The 13,906-nt window shown below is 38.6% G+C and overlaps 1 protein-coding gene across 1 annotated transcript in view; it reads right to left on the bottom strand.

The window, feature by feature from the left end:
• PARD3B (par-3 family cell polarity regulator beta) overlaps nt 1-13,906 on the bottom strand; it is a 494,000-nt gene that overhangs the window by 267,785 nt on the left and 212,309 nt on the right. The window contains exon 6 of the mRNA XM_026853194.1: nt 6,160-6,269. Coding sequence (XP_026708995.1) covers nt 6,160-6,269 — 110 coding nt within the window. The remainder of the gene's footprint in view (nt 1-6,159; nt 6,270-13,906) is intronic.

The following is a 13,906-nucleotide window of genomic DNA, read 5'->3' as shown; positions in this document are numbered from 1 at the left end:
CCCCCCCTTTGCACTCTCAAAAGAGGAAATTACCACAGGGCACTTCTGTCCTTTTTCAGATCATCTATTCAGTATTCTGAAGTATTACAAATATTTAATTTACATTTCTTAGTTTTTCCTCTCCAATATAAAGTAATTTCTTTTTGACACAGAATGCCAGAGCACACAGCACAAGGAAGGGGAAAAGAAAAGCAGTGCAGGGTTGAAAAGCAACAGAAAGAATCAAGAAGGAATGGCTTTTGTTAATTTGACAGCCCTCAGCTAGCTGCATAGTTGGATTTATAAAAGGTTCTTCAAGAGCAGCAGTTTTTCATGGTGTAAGAGTGCCACACAGCTCTGTTTCTTGCAGTGCCTCACACCAACAACTTCAAAACTAACTCACTGCAGATGTCCCTGTGATCATCTAATCAGACATCAAAAGCAATACACTGACAAGCTCCTGTGCTGATTAGGAGTGTTCTATATATGTTCCACAACGTAAACAGACACACAGTAGTTGCTTTAAAAATGGATTCACCCACATCAGAATTCCCTTTTTAAAAACTCAAAACTGTTTGGAACTCCCCAGCTGAATGACAGAAAATTCTTTTAAATCTCCCCAGATCTTCTGTTCAGTTCCACACAGCAGTATCTCAAGAGCAGGACTTAAATTATTAATCAGAAAACTTTTACCAGAAGAAAAATAAATGCCTTCCAGAATTTAAAAACCTTGTTATTATGAATGACAGTCTGAGACCACACCACCTCAGGGAAGCTTCTACTCTGCAACATGCATTGTAATACCTAAGATGTGTTTCCATCTCTGCTTTATTTGTTTTCTAATTATTATTATACATCAACAAGCACTGCACCATCCTTCCAGTACTGCGAGTTCCTGAAGAATTACTGCATTTCTCCCAATATCTGGTTTCCTTCTCACAGCCCACCTCCAGGAATACTTAAAAGGGGGCTTATAAGAAAGATGGGGACAGACAGTAGGGCCTGTTGCAATAGGACAAGGGGCAATGGTTTAAAAATAAAGGTAGATTTAGGGCACATTTAGACTAGATATTAGGAAGAAATAACTAGGGACAGGCTAGATATCAGGAAGACATTTTTTCCAGGGAGGGTGGTGAGACACTGGAAAAGGTTGCCCAGAGAGGTGGTAGATGCTCCATCCCTGGAAACATTAAAGGTCGGTTTGGGCGAGGCTCTGAGCAACCTGATGTAGCTGAAGATGTCCTTGCTCACTGCAGGAGGTTGAACTAGATGACCTTTAAAGGTCCCTTCCAACCCAACCTAGTCTATGATTCTATCACATAACTAAGGGATAATTTCATACTGAAATTCTAACACATGCAAAGGGACCAGAAATTAAAACTACCCGACCTAGTCTGGGTGAGTAAACTGGACAAAAGTTTTACCTTCTAAATTCAGACAGACAATACAACCCTCATGGCAGTGCAGTCTCTTAGCTTGAGACCTAGCAGAAACCTGCTGGATCAAGCCAAGTTATAGACTCTACAGCATTATTCCATCAGTGTGTCAAAAAAGACCATTTCTGCCCTGCCCAGGTTTTAAATTGCCTGATTAGATGAAGCAATATTTCTGCCTTTTTCTTATCATAAAATACCCACACATTTTTGAAAGTTCTACTCATAATCTTTGTCTCAAAGCCAAGCTCTGATTGTAGCATATCTTTATGTTTACATATGTACGTAAAATAGTATGTAAAAGTAACAAATCGTGGAGCTGCATCCTTACATATGCTCACATTATGCTAATCTGCAGACACTTAATCAGGAAGGCTAATACATTACAAACACAATTAATGGCCAGAAGAACCAGAGGAGGTTTTGACCCTTTTTAACAAGGGCTCAAAACATAAAAATGTTCTGATTATATATGAACCTTATCCAAAACTGCAAATTATATGTCCACAATGCATAAAATACAGTCAATTTCAAGTCACATCTAGGTAAAAATTGAAACTGTATTGAGCCACCAGAGCAGCTCTTCAATTGATCCAGCATCTCATTGTACCTTTAAATATGGATAAATGCAATTTAATCATCCATTCCCATTGATTAACTCCCAAGTTAACCTAAGCATTTATGCAGGAAACATGCAACTATAAGAGAAAAGAAAGTCATGCAGAACATAGCATCCCCATAATAATCAGCAAGTTACCAAGAGGGGGTGTAACCTTAGTCCCAGCAGAATTAATGCGAAACTCCCATCAACTTTAAATAGGACTCCAATCCCCCATCTCAAACTCATGACAGATCAAGTCTTAAGATTGTAGGGAAGTCTGTCCCTGGGCAAAAAGACAGATAAACAGAAGTAAAAGCCCCAGAAAGGAAAGTTTGGATGCTTTAAATATACCTTCGCAACTACTACCTGGATGAATGGGACTGAGCAAAAGCAGCAAAATGTATTCTGCTTCCAAAACAAACCAAAGGAACCTCGCAATTCAGACTTCCTACCTTGCTGCATCTCATCTTTATCAGAGTGGAGCCTGGGATGAGGAATCCACCTCGGAACTTCCGAGGTGGCTCAGAGAACCTGAAACTGCATCTGCTCCTCTCAGCAAGCTGGGGATGGGTGTTGAGCAAGGGCTCCACCCTCTCAGTCACACAGCATGGCCTCGCTCCAGGAGAGGTCCCCAGCGGAAGACTACACTGCTAACTCCACTTTCTGAAGCCAGGCCCTTCACAGACGAAAACCAGCATGTGGCTACTGCAGTAGCAAAGCTATGGCCACAAAATTTTTCAGAGAAATGCATTAAACTAATGATGCTTCCCTGAAGTCCTCTCTGGAAACCTAGGGAGAGAAGGTCCCAGTTCTGAGTCTGGCCAGGGCTCTATGACTGTAACTAGGCAGAAGAGCTAAACAGCTGCCTTCATAAATTAACAAATTCACTAACAAATACCTTTTCTTCAACAACAAATTCAGATGTTTGCTGTCCCTATTTTTCCCTGATTATAATCTCTAAATTTTTCAGTGGCATCTATCACGATAAGGAAGGAGAAGTTTGGATGAAAAAAGAAACTCGAATTTCATACCATCTGCTAAATGACTTCCAGTCTGAAAGAACAGATGCTGGACTTCACCATCAGTTTTTGATTGATCTAGAAGTATTGTGTTAATTGGGGCTAAGACAAAATAAGTGTCAGAGAAAATATGAAAGAATAGCTTAAATTCTTCTCAAACTACCTAGTCACTCAGGAAAGATTTTTATAATTTTGGTAATCATCATATGGCATGAAAAAAAAAATTCCTTTGAATGAACAGGACAATACCTAAAAACCAGAATATATGCTCTGTGTGGATTCCATAAATACTGTAAACAGTTCAAATGGTTCATCCAGATCACCTGAACTGGACAGCAATGATCTTTTCTTACGTTGCTGTATGTTTGCTGGTTTATTTTATGCATTACTTATTGTACATCTTTCCTGCGCTCTCCTAGTGCAATCAGTGATTGTCTTCAGAGACTCGTATGATAATCACCTCTCAAAAATCTGATCAACTAATGGTGTATCAGTACATACCATAGCAGACAGCATAAAGTCTAACTATGAATATTTCCACATAGAACTGAACTGTCAGTTCTACATGTGCCAAACACCAAAATGTCAGAAGTGCCAAAACAATTAAGGTAATTAGGGAAGTCGGTTTCAATTACAAAATGATTGCTAAGGTAAGTGTGGCATAAATGCAGAGACCTAATTTTTACTACTTGCAACTGAAAATTGTTTCGCTTACCAACAGATTTGGTTTTTATAACTTGCACGTGATGGCAAGGAAGCAGTTTAATGTGAGAAAAATACGTTTGTGTCAAAGGAAATGCAGTATTACTTTTAAATTTTCAGCAGCAATATACAGAACAAATGAATTTTCTCTAAATACTGCTTTAACGCATGAAAGAGCATAGCTATATTCAAAAGGCAGTGTTCAGTTGTTTGTGAAGTTTCAGTTGAAATGCTTTTTCATTTGTCAGATATTGATTCTTCCCCATGTTTTAAAACAATACGTAACTAATTTAAACTACGTTATTTAAGCTTTCTGTGCTTAACCGTTACACCAAAGCATATTTCAGTATGATTGACAATGAGAGTTTTAGAAACGGTACCGTTGCAAAAATAAGAGCTGGTGTAACGTATTTTGCTGTAGCAGATTTTCACTTTAACAATAAAAACTTTCAGCCTGCTGGGCCTTTTCCCCCTGCCCCTTACATGACATTTAAAAAAATCTGAGAGCCTTCTCCACTGTTTTTATCTATCCAAGCTCTGACTGTTATCCCTATAGCTGACAAGGGGATGCTCTGTATATTAGGCACACAAAATTCCTTTAGGCCTAGAGGATTCTTGTGTACTGATGCACTTACACCGTTAATACAATATTTTTTAAAAAACCAAAAGCCTATCTTTCTCTCCTTGATGGTCAAAATAAAGCATTCAAAACATGTCCTGGAATGCAACAGATTTCACCGAATTTTCCACTTCTTTTTTTCAATTTTCATGGTTATAAAATACCAGAGGTCAGCATTACATACTGACATACTCACTGTACACATTTCTCAACTTTGCAAAGAGAGTAAGACCTGCATGTTAGCCAAGAGTTCTTTTTGTACTTTCATTTATCAGGCTAAGTCAGTATTTCATTAATATGTAAGTGCTTGCAGCAAACATCAAGAAAAACCTCTCAGCTCAAACAGGTCTGACAAATGACACCGGAGTTTCACAAAGTTCAGCCCCGTATAACACCATAATGTACTTGGAGAGTCACTAGCACTTTTAATATTGCACCGGTTAGTAAATAACACAAGATGCACACGAAATATTTAGATGCACATACATTTGGCCACGCAAAGAGAAACAATGAACAGTCAACTAAAATCCTGTGCTGGCCTTCAGAATTACAGATTGAGACCCATAGAACGTAATTTATACACGAGCCATCTGACTTGCTATTTACTTACTTTATTCATGTGAACTTAATTGAAAGTATGGTCTTAAATACAACATCTTCAGCTGAAAACTCCAACATGTGGAGTTCCAACACTTCCCAACTCCAGCATGTGTTGTAGAACAAATCCCAGTTCTTTCCTCCTGCTCCCTACTGTGCGAAAACGGGCATTTGTGGAATCAGCCTAGTTGTGATCTAGGCTGAAACATCCCCCTCACATCAAACGAAAAGGTTGGGGGTTTCTGAGTGGTTTTTGTTTTGAAACAAAACAGCGATAGATTGGCTTACACGACTGGGGACAGGGAGTGAATTGCAACACTTCTAGGGAAGCTAAAGGGGAAAGCCATAAATTTCACAGGCAAATAAAAGTAGGTGCAACTGCCCTATCATTTAAGCCAGCATTCATTTGGCATAAAGTAGTGCAGAAGCAGATCCACCTGAGCTTTCTAGGCAAACATCAAGTCTAAGAAAAAGCTTTGATACACTTCTGTATCTCAGCTGACATTCATCTTTTTATAGGAATATAGGAATGTCTTCCCCTCACACAAACAGAAAGCTTCAGGCCTTAAAACTGTGAAGCAAAAACTGTGGCCCGAGTGTGACCAAGACAGTATCACTTTTAAAAGACTGAAGATGGCCTGCAATAAGATCTAATAAGAGTTATGGCATCCTCACTAAACGTGTCCTTGCACCAATATTTAGAAATAACTATGCTGAAAACAAATTTATCTTCAAAAGGGAAGAATCAGGTTGCAAAACAGAAAGGTGAAAGAAAGATCCTGCAGGATAATAGCAGGGTGCCAAAGGAAGACAGAAATGTCATGAGAAAACAAGGAAAGTGAAAAGGGTGCAAGACCAATAAAGCATATTAAAAGGAAAGTATATTTATTTCCAGTAAGCAATGGTAAACTGGACAATATGATACTGAACAAATAAATAATTGCTAAAAGTTCAGTTCATATTCCAGTGCCTTACATCACCACTGAGCTTTATGGAAATATCTTATTTTTTAAAAATAGAGCCACAGTTAATTGACTGTATAATCTAAAATAACCATCTAATCCAGAAGAAATTCTCTCCTTTACAGAAAATGAGTATGAGGCACTTTGTCTTAGATTCAAATATGTTTATAGTTTATAAAACTGCTATAGACCAACAGGTGAGAACAGTTTTTGCCCTTAAGAAAAAGGTGAGTTACATGACACCTACTGCCACAACGTGCTTGAGACTGTGGTCACTGGGATGAGAAGCACTTGGGTGGAAGTCAGCAGGTGGGCCCAAAGCTGGATCACTGCTCCTTCGCACTAGAAGCGGTGTGCCTAAGAGACAAAATAAAGAGCAACGGTTCAAGGGTGCTACAGGAACACAAGGTAAAGCTTCATGTGGTTTAACTAAGAGATGTGCACAACGGTTAAATATAAGATGGGGTTGTGCCGTTTGTTATTTACTAAGTTAACAAGAACATTTTAAGCTCTGTTATACAGACTTTCATCCATGAGCTGCTAAATTAAATGAAAACTGCTCACAAACAGGAGAAAAAGACACCTTCTCAGAAAAATAAACAAGTAGTTGCATGTATCTGTGACCACATGTTCCATCGAGTTCTGACAGGGCAATCACATGCTTGGTCTAACGAATAACTGTGAACACAGAAAGAATCGGACTGCTATTGTTAGTTCCTACAACTGGTAGCGACTACTAAACTAAACGAAGACATGATATAAAGCCTTTCACTCCACGCTAAGGACAGCTCTCACTGTGCTGTTCCGCATTAACCCACCAAACAGGGATCTCACAATCTCAATTTCAACTGTTCCTTACTTTCTCCTGGTATGCATCCAAAAGCCATCTGAGGAACTGCTTGTGCCTCCCACACCAATCATAAGAACCCACATTTAACCCCCGTGTAAGGTCGCTCTGAATATGATGGCACGACCATATGTATACAGTCATAAATCTTATTTCCATAAGATCACAAGATGCAACAGTCCATGACCACCACTTCTGTGTTGTCCCAACCTGAGGCACGTAAATGACAGATCAGGCACAGGATTTGGGGTACAGAGGTAGCTAAAGGGTAAATGGGTAACTCCCTACAGTAACTTAATTTAGTATCTAACTCGCCTCGGGCTGGCTCTGCAGAGACAGCCTAAATAAGAATATAAGAAGAGGGGGAAGAGACTTTATTCACAGCAGATCTGCCACCCACTACTGACTACCAGGATTCCCAGGGAACAGACGTAGGCAGTTGCAGTTGTTTCAGAGAAGCTGTAGACTAAACAGCTTCCTCTTGCAGGCATCTCCGATCAGATTCACCAACTATTCATGTCTATTCACATGCTGCCTGGAAATAACCTCAAAGACCAGTAAGCAGCTTCTAGCAACACAGGCATCCAGTTAGCAGAATACACTATGCGACGCTCCTTGCAAAACTTTCAGGTGGGGTGAGAGGGAAAACATCTTTAGTAATATGAGTAAGAAATTTCTCACACCATCCAAAATGAAATTAAACCAAAAAATACTTTTTCCTCCCAAGTCTTTCCAAAAGAATTTATCCACAGGCAAACAAAAAAATTGAAGAGAACTTTGGTCTAAGAAAATAATTTTTCAGATGTTGCAAGTGAGTGAAAATAAGATTGTAACTGTCAGTTATAATATTAATTATAGTGGCTGGGACTGATGGCAGCCATAATTACTAGATCTATAACTGAAGTTTGAACATGCAACAGTTTCCTCATTAGAGAGATGCTAACAAAGCTGGAATGCCTGTACCACAGTCACTCTCAGGGCAACTTTGTAATTATAGCCGGAATAAATACCAGCACCTGATGCTCTGGAACAAGTAGAGAATCTAATGCTGTTTGTTACCCTTCCTCATAGTGAGCAGCACGTTTTATATGCAGGTAATCCCTTCTATGTCTGCCTAAGCAGGAAATCATTAAGAAAAGCAAAAGTAAGACTTGAATTTGTGTCCTGGTATTGAGGGAATGTTCAAAAAGGTGAACATTGTTTTTTGTTCCAAGTGATCCTCATCTTGGTATCAAAAGCTACACATGCTTTTACAGGGAAATTCTGAAAAAAGTGACTGATGACCAAATGCATCCATTTTGTGTTATTTTCCAAAGGTGTCAGTAGGTCAAAAGGAACCAAATTTCTCCACTGAAATATTCCTGTTCTTCACGTGGTGTTGAATTTTTTTTTTCCCTCTAAGCATATCTGCTAAGAAGGTATATAAAACCTAAGCTAAAAAGTGTTGGATTTTTAAGTCATTCCTTTCTTTAAGATAAATATTTATTCCTTCGGATAATTTTTTTTTCATGTACAACTGAAGTGTTTCTGGTGTCCTAATATCAAATTTTAAAATATATTTGCTGACACATAACATAATTTTTTGTACAGAGATATGACAAATTGTAACATCTCTGTGAACCATGTCAACTGCAGTCTTTAGCTAAAGTTATGTAGAACAGTCCCTCTGGTCTTTATTGTTTTACATGCATACACCAAAGACACCGGAGCATGAAAACAACCTTTTATTAGGCAAAAGTAAATTGTACCAAAATGCCCTCTCTAATAGAAGAAAACAAATAGCAAGCAGGAAGATTAGATGAAAGACTTGAGAAGAAGTGATACTCTTCTTTCTGATTCTTTCCGGGGAGAATCCCTTACTCCCTTTCATGAGACAGCAATTCTCAGCAGCTCCCGGAGCTAACCAACTCTCCCCCATGTCCCCTCATCTCCTCTGTGGCTCAGGCTGCACCCTGGCATAACACCCTCCTCGCCACTCGGTGTCTCCCAGCCCATGCTTCTCCCACAGGCTCCTTTCCTTTTGCAGCCCCTCCCTGCCAAGGCTCTGGACAGCCAAGGATGTTCCCTGGCACTCAGGAAGAGGAAACCTCTCCAAATCCCATTGCCCAGGACTCAACCTGACTCAGGAGTCAGATCATGTCCATTATATGCAGATACTTTGAACCTGCTCATCACCATCTTCCTTAGGCATGGATAAAATGTAATGAAAAACCATCACTGATACCCATTTATTACAGACATACTATACACAATTATACATTTACTTAAGAGATTCCGTCCTCTGTTTTCCTCTGTCAGGAAGCAGAATGTTGCCTTTTTCCTTACTGCTTTCCCTTTGTCTTGCTGTGTTTCCACGTTATTCTACTCACGCTCTTGCATTTGTGCCGAACATTTATAACAACCAGTGTAAGCTCAAACAGAAAATTCATCTTTTCCCTGAATGATGAGACACAGGAAAACTCCTTTCCGCATACCAAGTTGATCATACAAACACATTATTTACAAGCACTACTGTTCTCTGCCAGAGCAGCACTTTCTATTTTAAACTTAGGAACTCAGTTAAAAAAACTAGTTACCCTCATCTTGCTGCATTGCATCACTAATTTACAGACAACAAAAATTCAAACACATGCCCAAGACTAAATTTTTTTCTTGTGATGACAGCTTTTAATGTCAATCACTTCAGGGTGTATCTCCTCGTCTTTCAAAAATTTGCAGAGTGCCTTCTATTATGGCACCACAGCACCTTCTAAGCACACGTGGATGTCTCAGCCTTACTCACAATACATCTTTGACAAAACTGATGAGAAAAGAGTCCTGCAGTTTTCTTTCCTTGAAGTAAACTCTGTATCATTTTGTTTCAAGCCATGTAGATCAATCTTTTCCTTTTGCTAGCATCACCCTCAAAAATTAGTAGCTACACAGATTCATGGTTAGTAGTGTATTTTCCCTGAACTCTTATGTTTTGGAAATATTTTTTTTTTTAACTGCAAATATGGTTAAAACAAGCATATGGTAGAAACCACACTTAGATTTAAATTGGTTACATTAGAAAAAAAACCCCAGAAGATAAGTTCTGCCATTTGTGCACAATTAAAAACTGAAAACTTGCATCAACACAATGGCAAAAGAAACATCTCCATGCCAGATGTAATCCTATTTTCTTATTTTGTGGTAGGTTTTTGCTGTGTTAGGTTGGGTTTTTTTAAAATTTCATCAAAAAACTGTACAGACATTAACACATACCCTGAAAAGGAGTGCACTCTGCCTCACTTAAGACCTTTGCTGGATCAAAAATCAGCATTGGAGGTTAGGAGGGGTCTGCCTAACCAGAAGTGACCTGCAACCTCATGTTAATAATGTAAGGTTTGGAGTTCAGGATCCAAACATGGTCAGTGGAACTTCGAGCTCCAGCTGTCCCTCCTGGGGTCCCCCCCAAAACTCTTCAGGGTCTCTAGGCTCCAAGTGCTGGCATCAAATTTGATGCCTAAATTTAGACAGCTGAGTATTGCTCAGAGTAACCACTATCACAAAAAAAGCGCTTATTCTAACCCTTCCTTAATTTCACTCTTTTTCTGTTAAGTCTCCTTGCTCAGGAAATCACAATTCACCTCCAGGCTGAAATCCTTTTCTTCTTTGGGATTTATATTGCAGGTAGCTGTTACAGGGCCAAATTCAGAAAAGTGCCGAAGACAACCACAGTTTATCACCCATGAGCATTTCCAATAAGCTGTGCAGTCAAATTATGTACTAAAAATTGATTTTAGCATGCTTTGGGTGCAAACACTCTCAGATGACTTTTTGGCTGACAGTTCAAGGAACATAGGAAATGTAAGCACATCTGTTGCTACTGCACCACTGGCAACTAACATATTATGAGGTTTTTCTGTTTGTTTGTTTTTCCAAGTAACTGGGAAGAACTATTTTAGAGGATAATGAAAGATGCATTCGGACATAACACCAGAAGCGTGTAGAAAGAGATTTACAATAAATCACCTACACAGTTAACATCGTAATTTAAAATTCTGCACCTGCATATAAAAATGCTGACTATGATGGGGAAAAAGCCATCCATCAAGTGTGTATCAAACTGTCAACTGTTAAAGGCCATACCAATGACAATTAGCCTGCTGCCTGCTTCCAGATTACACTTGCCTGGACAGACAGACAAATTATTTTCTCACCTGCATGTGCCCCTAAATATTTTTCAGAGCTCCTTCTGGGCAAATCACAACAAAATTTCAACTCAGAGTTGAAAAAAAAACCCACCATAAATACTGCCTGCATGCACACACACAAATGTGAAATTGCACTTCAGCATAGACAATTCTTGACTGGTGGATCTCTGAACAGATACAACAAAACCAGCCACCATTTAAACCAGGGAGACGGAATTACTTTTAAACTGGTCTTGTCATCAAACAGATCAGGCACTGGAAACAAAATATTACAATCAGGATATTAATTTATATTTAAATATAGGAAAGGTCATTAATATACACCTATTTTTCTTCTTTTTATCAGTGAATTTCACATCAACAGGCATACAGACAGTTCTGCCAGTCAGCGCTTTTTGCGAGCACTAAGCAATCAGTGTGGGTAAATTTGGTCACCCTCAGATTTATTGCTTACCACCACCTGAGGCATCATGTAATGCTTCTGCCATGTACTTAAAATGTAGCTGACATCACTTTGTACATTCTACCTTGTGGTAGAGCTGTATCACTTTTTTTCTGTTTTAGATATGCAATGCTCCAACAGTGTGACTTTTATGTTTAAAGCTAACTCAAATTGCTCATAATAGCACCTATCAATACAATTTCAGATCTACAGTTATCTGTTCTTTCCAAATTGCATACTGTACTTTTTTAATTCCCATGGATACAAGATTATATTAATGAACTGGGATGATGTAACAGTTAAGACAATTGACTTAAATCTATAAACAGATGAAAATCCATTTCCAACAATCTCTTTTACATATTAATCCAGTGCAGAACAAAGTATTTCCTTATCACTCTAAATGGGGCGTAATTTTTCTTACAAAGAAAAATAAAAGCAATTGCCTACAGGTAAAACCCAGTAAAGGCTTTAAACAGAGATTGTTTTGGGGTGATGGCCTTTGGTGCCATAAATTTCAAAAGAATTCTTTTCTTTGGTTGCATGTGCTGTAACATACTGTCAGATTTCAGTTATGAAGTACAAAAAGTCTTCTCACAGCTGTTATGACCAGAATGAAATTTCTTTGGTGTTGTCACTGTCAGAAATGGTGCAAATCAAACAACTATGGAATGTTTACATTTGCAGCTTTTAGAGTTTCAGACGGGCATGTAAGAATTTCTACGTACATTATTTCAGTAATAAAGATAATCTAGATCCCATTTTCGGGATCAAAATCCACATCCACGTGAAAAGAAGTTAACTACTTTTCATCTGGCGGCACTAGGATATGTAAGTATCTACAGAAGATGTACAAGTAATGCTGTTACTTTATTCCTGTCTCAAAACCTCTCTCAAGAAAGTTTCCAGCTGAAGGACAGGACTTCAAGTTCGGATCTTAACCAGGCATCATTTCTTACATTTAAGGGCATAATACACACCAGATCTAGAGTAATTTCAGGATCTTCTCACCTCTGTCAACACAGTGGTCCTATTTTCAGCTACTTGTGAGACAGACAGGGAGCACGCAGAGGTACTGGAGTGCTGGGAACACAATGGCTCTACTCCAAAGGGTCTACAGGTACTATATGGAAGGGACCAAGCAGAGGGGAAGGAGCTGTGGCAGAATCCTCCTGGCACAAGGATTCATCACCTCACTAACAACAGGGAGTTGTGGGGTTTTTCCCAACCCGAGCTCTAGCAAGATATGCAACTCTTACTCTTGCTGGGCAGACTGATTAGGAGCTTTGTGAGAACACATTGGCTATTACCACCAAGAATCAGCACTATCCACTACAGGCCAGGCTTTCTCTTATTCTTGTCCAGCTGAAAACATGTTTGTGAATCACACTAACACTGTACACCCACTGACTGATGCACATCCTCCAACTTCCAGCTTCAGACACAGGATTAGAGCAGTTTCAAACATTTCATGTTTTTTAAGGGTCATTTTGGAGCAAAGTGTTCTATCCTACCAGCTTGCAAAAAATAAGGTTTGAAAGATTTCCAAATCAGAGTGCTATCTAGACCACAACATTTTAACAGTCACTGATAAGCCACCTCCCGTGAATTTGTCTAATTCTATTATAGCTCAAAGAGATTTTTGGCCTGTAACACTGAATTACACAATTTAGTTGAATGCTTTCATAAAAAAGTTTAGGGTTGTTTTGCTTTGTAATCTACTGAACAATAGTTTTGTTTGATAGAGTTTTTACATGGTAGGGAAAGTGAATAAACATTCCCTATGAATCCGTCTTAATATTTAAAATGATGATGACTATTTCTGTGGGAAAGTTAAAAAAGCACTCAGAGAGTCATCTGTCCCTTTCTGTGGGAGAGTTAAGAAGAGTTGACCAAAACACCCTGCAGGATTCATCTTTCTAGTGAACATACTACATCCTCCTTTTATTTAATGTCTATAGTAAACAGACTTCCCTCTAATGTAAGTAATGAGTCATGAAGAAAGCAAAACATAAATCAACAGCTAGTGTTGGGAAAATTGTGCAACATATTGGGAGGGAGGTGCATCTTCTGCCAACTTTGTTCAGGAGTAGTATACACACAACTCTCCATTTTACTTGGCTAAGATTCTAGATATCTGTTGTGAGACACAATCAAAATCTGAAGTGGCACTTTGAAGTAAAGAGACAAAAAAATTAAGTATCAGCTCAGTCTCTTGTAAGGGGAAATTAAACAGAAAGCAATGAGAACTACATGGCAAGAGGCAAATTGAGTCATTTAACTGTTATTTGTAATTTGTCTAATGATGGCTTTCATAAAGATGGGTTCATCTCTACACTGGAACATGTTCATATGGAAGCAAACAGTAAACAATCATTAGCAAACAAACATTGCAAAAAAAATGCCTCAAACTATATTAGTTTGTTTTCTTAAGAAAAAAAAGGGTGATCTACTACCTCAAGTCCTTTAGTTGAAGGCTTTTTTTTTTTTTTTAAACTTGAACAATTTCAAACTATCAATCAACCAA

The sequence above is a fragment of the Athene cunicularia genome, assembly GCF_003259725.1.
Source record: "Athene cunicularia isolate RWA chromosome 7 unlocalized genomic scaffold, athCun1 chr7_part2, whole genome shotgun sequence".
Taxonomy (NCBI): domain Eukaryota; kingdom Metazoa; phylum Chordata; class Aves; order Strigiformes; family Strigidae; genus Athene; species Athene cunicularia.
Note: the sequence above shows the minus strand (reverse complement) of the source record. Positions and strands in the feature narration are given on the sequence as shown.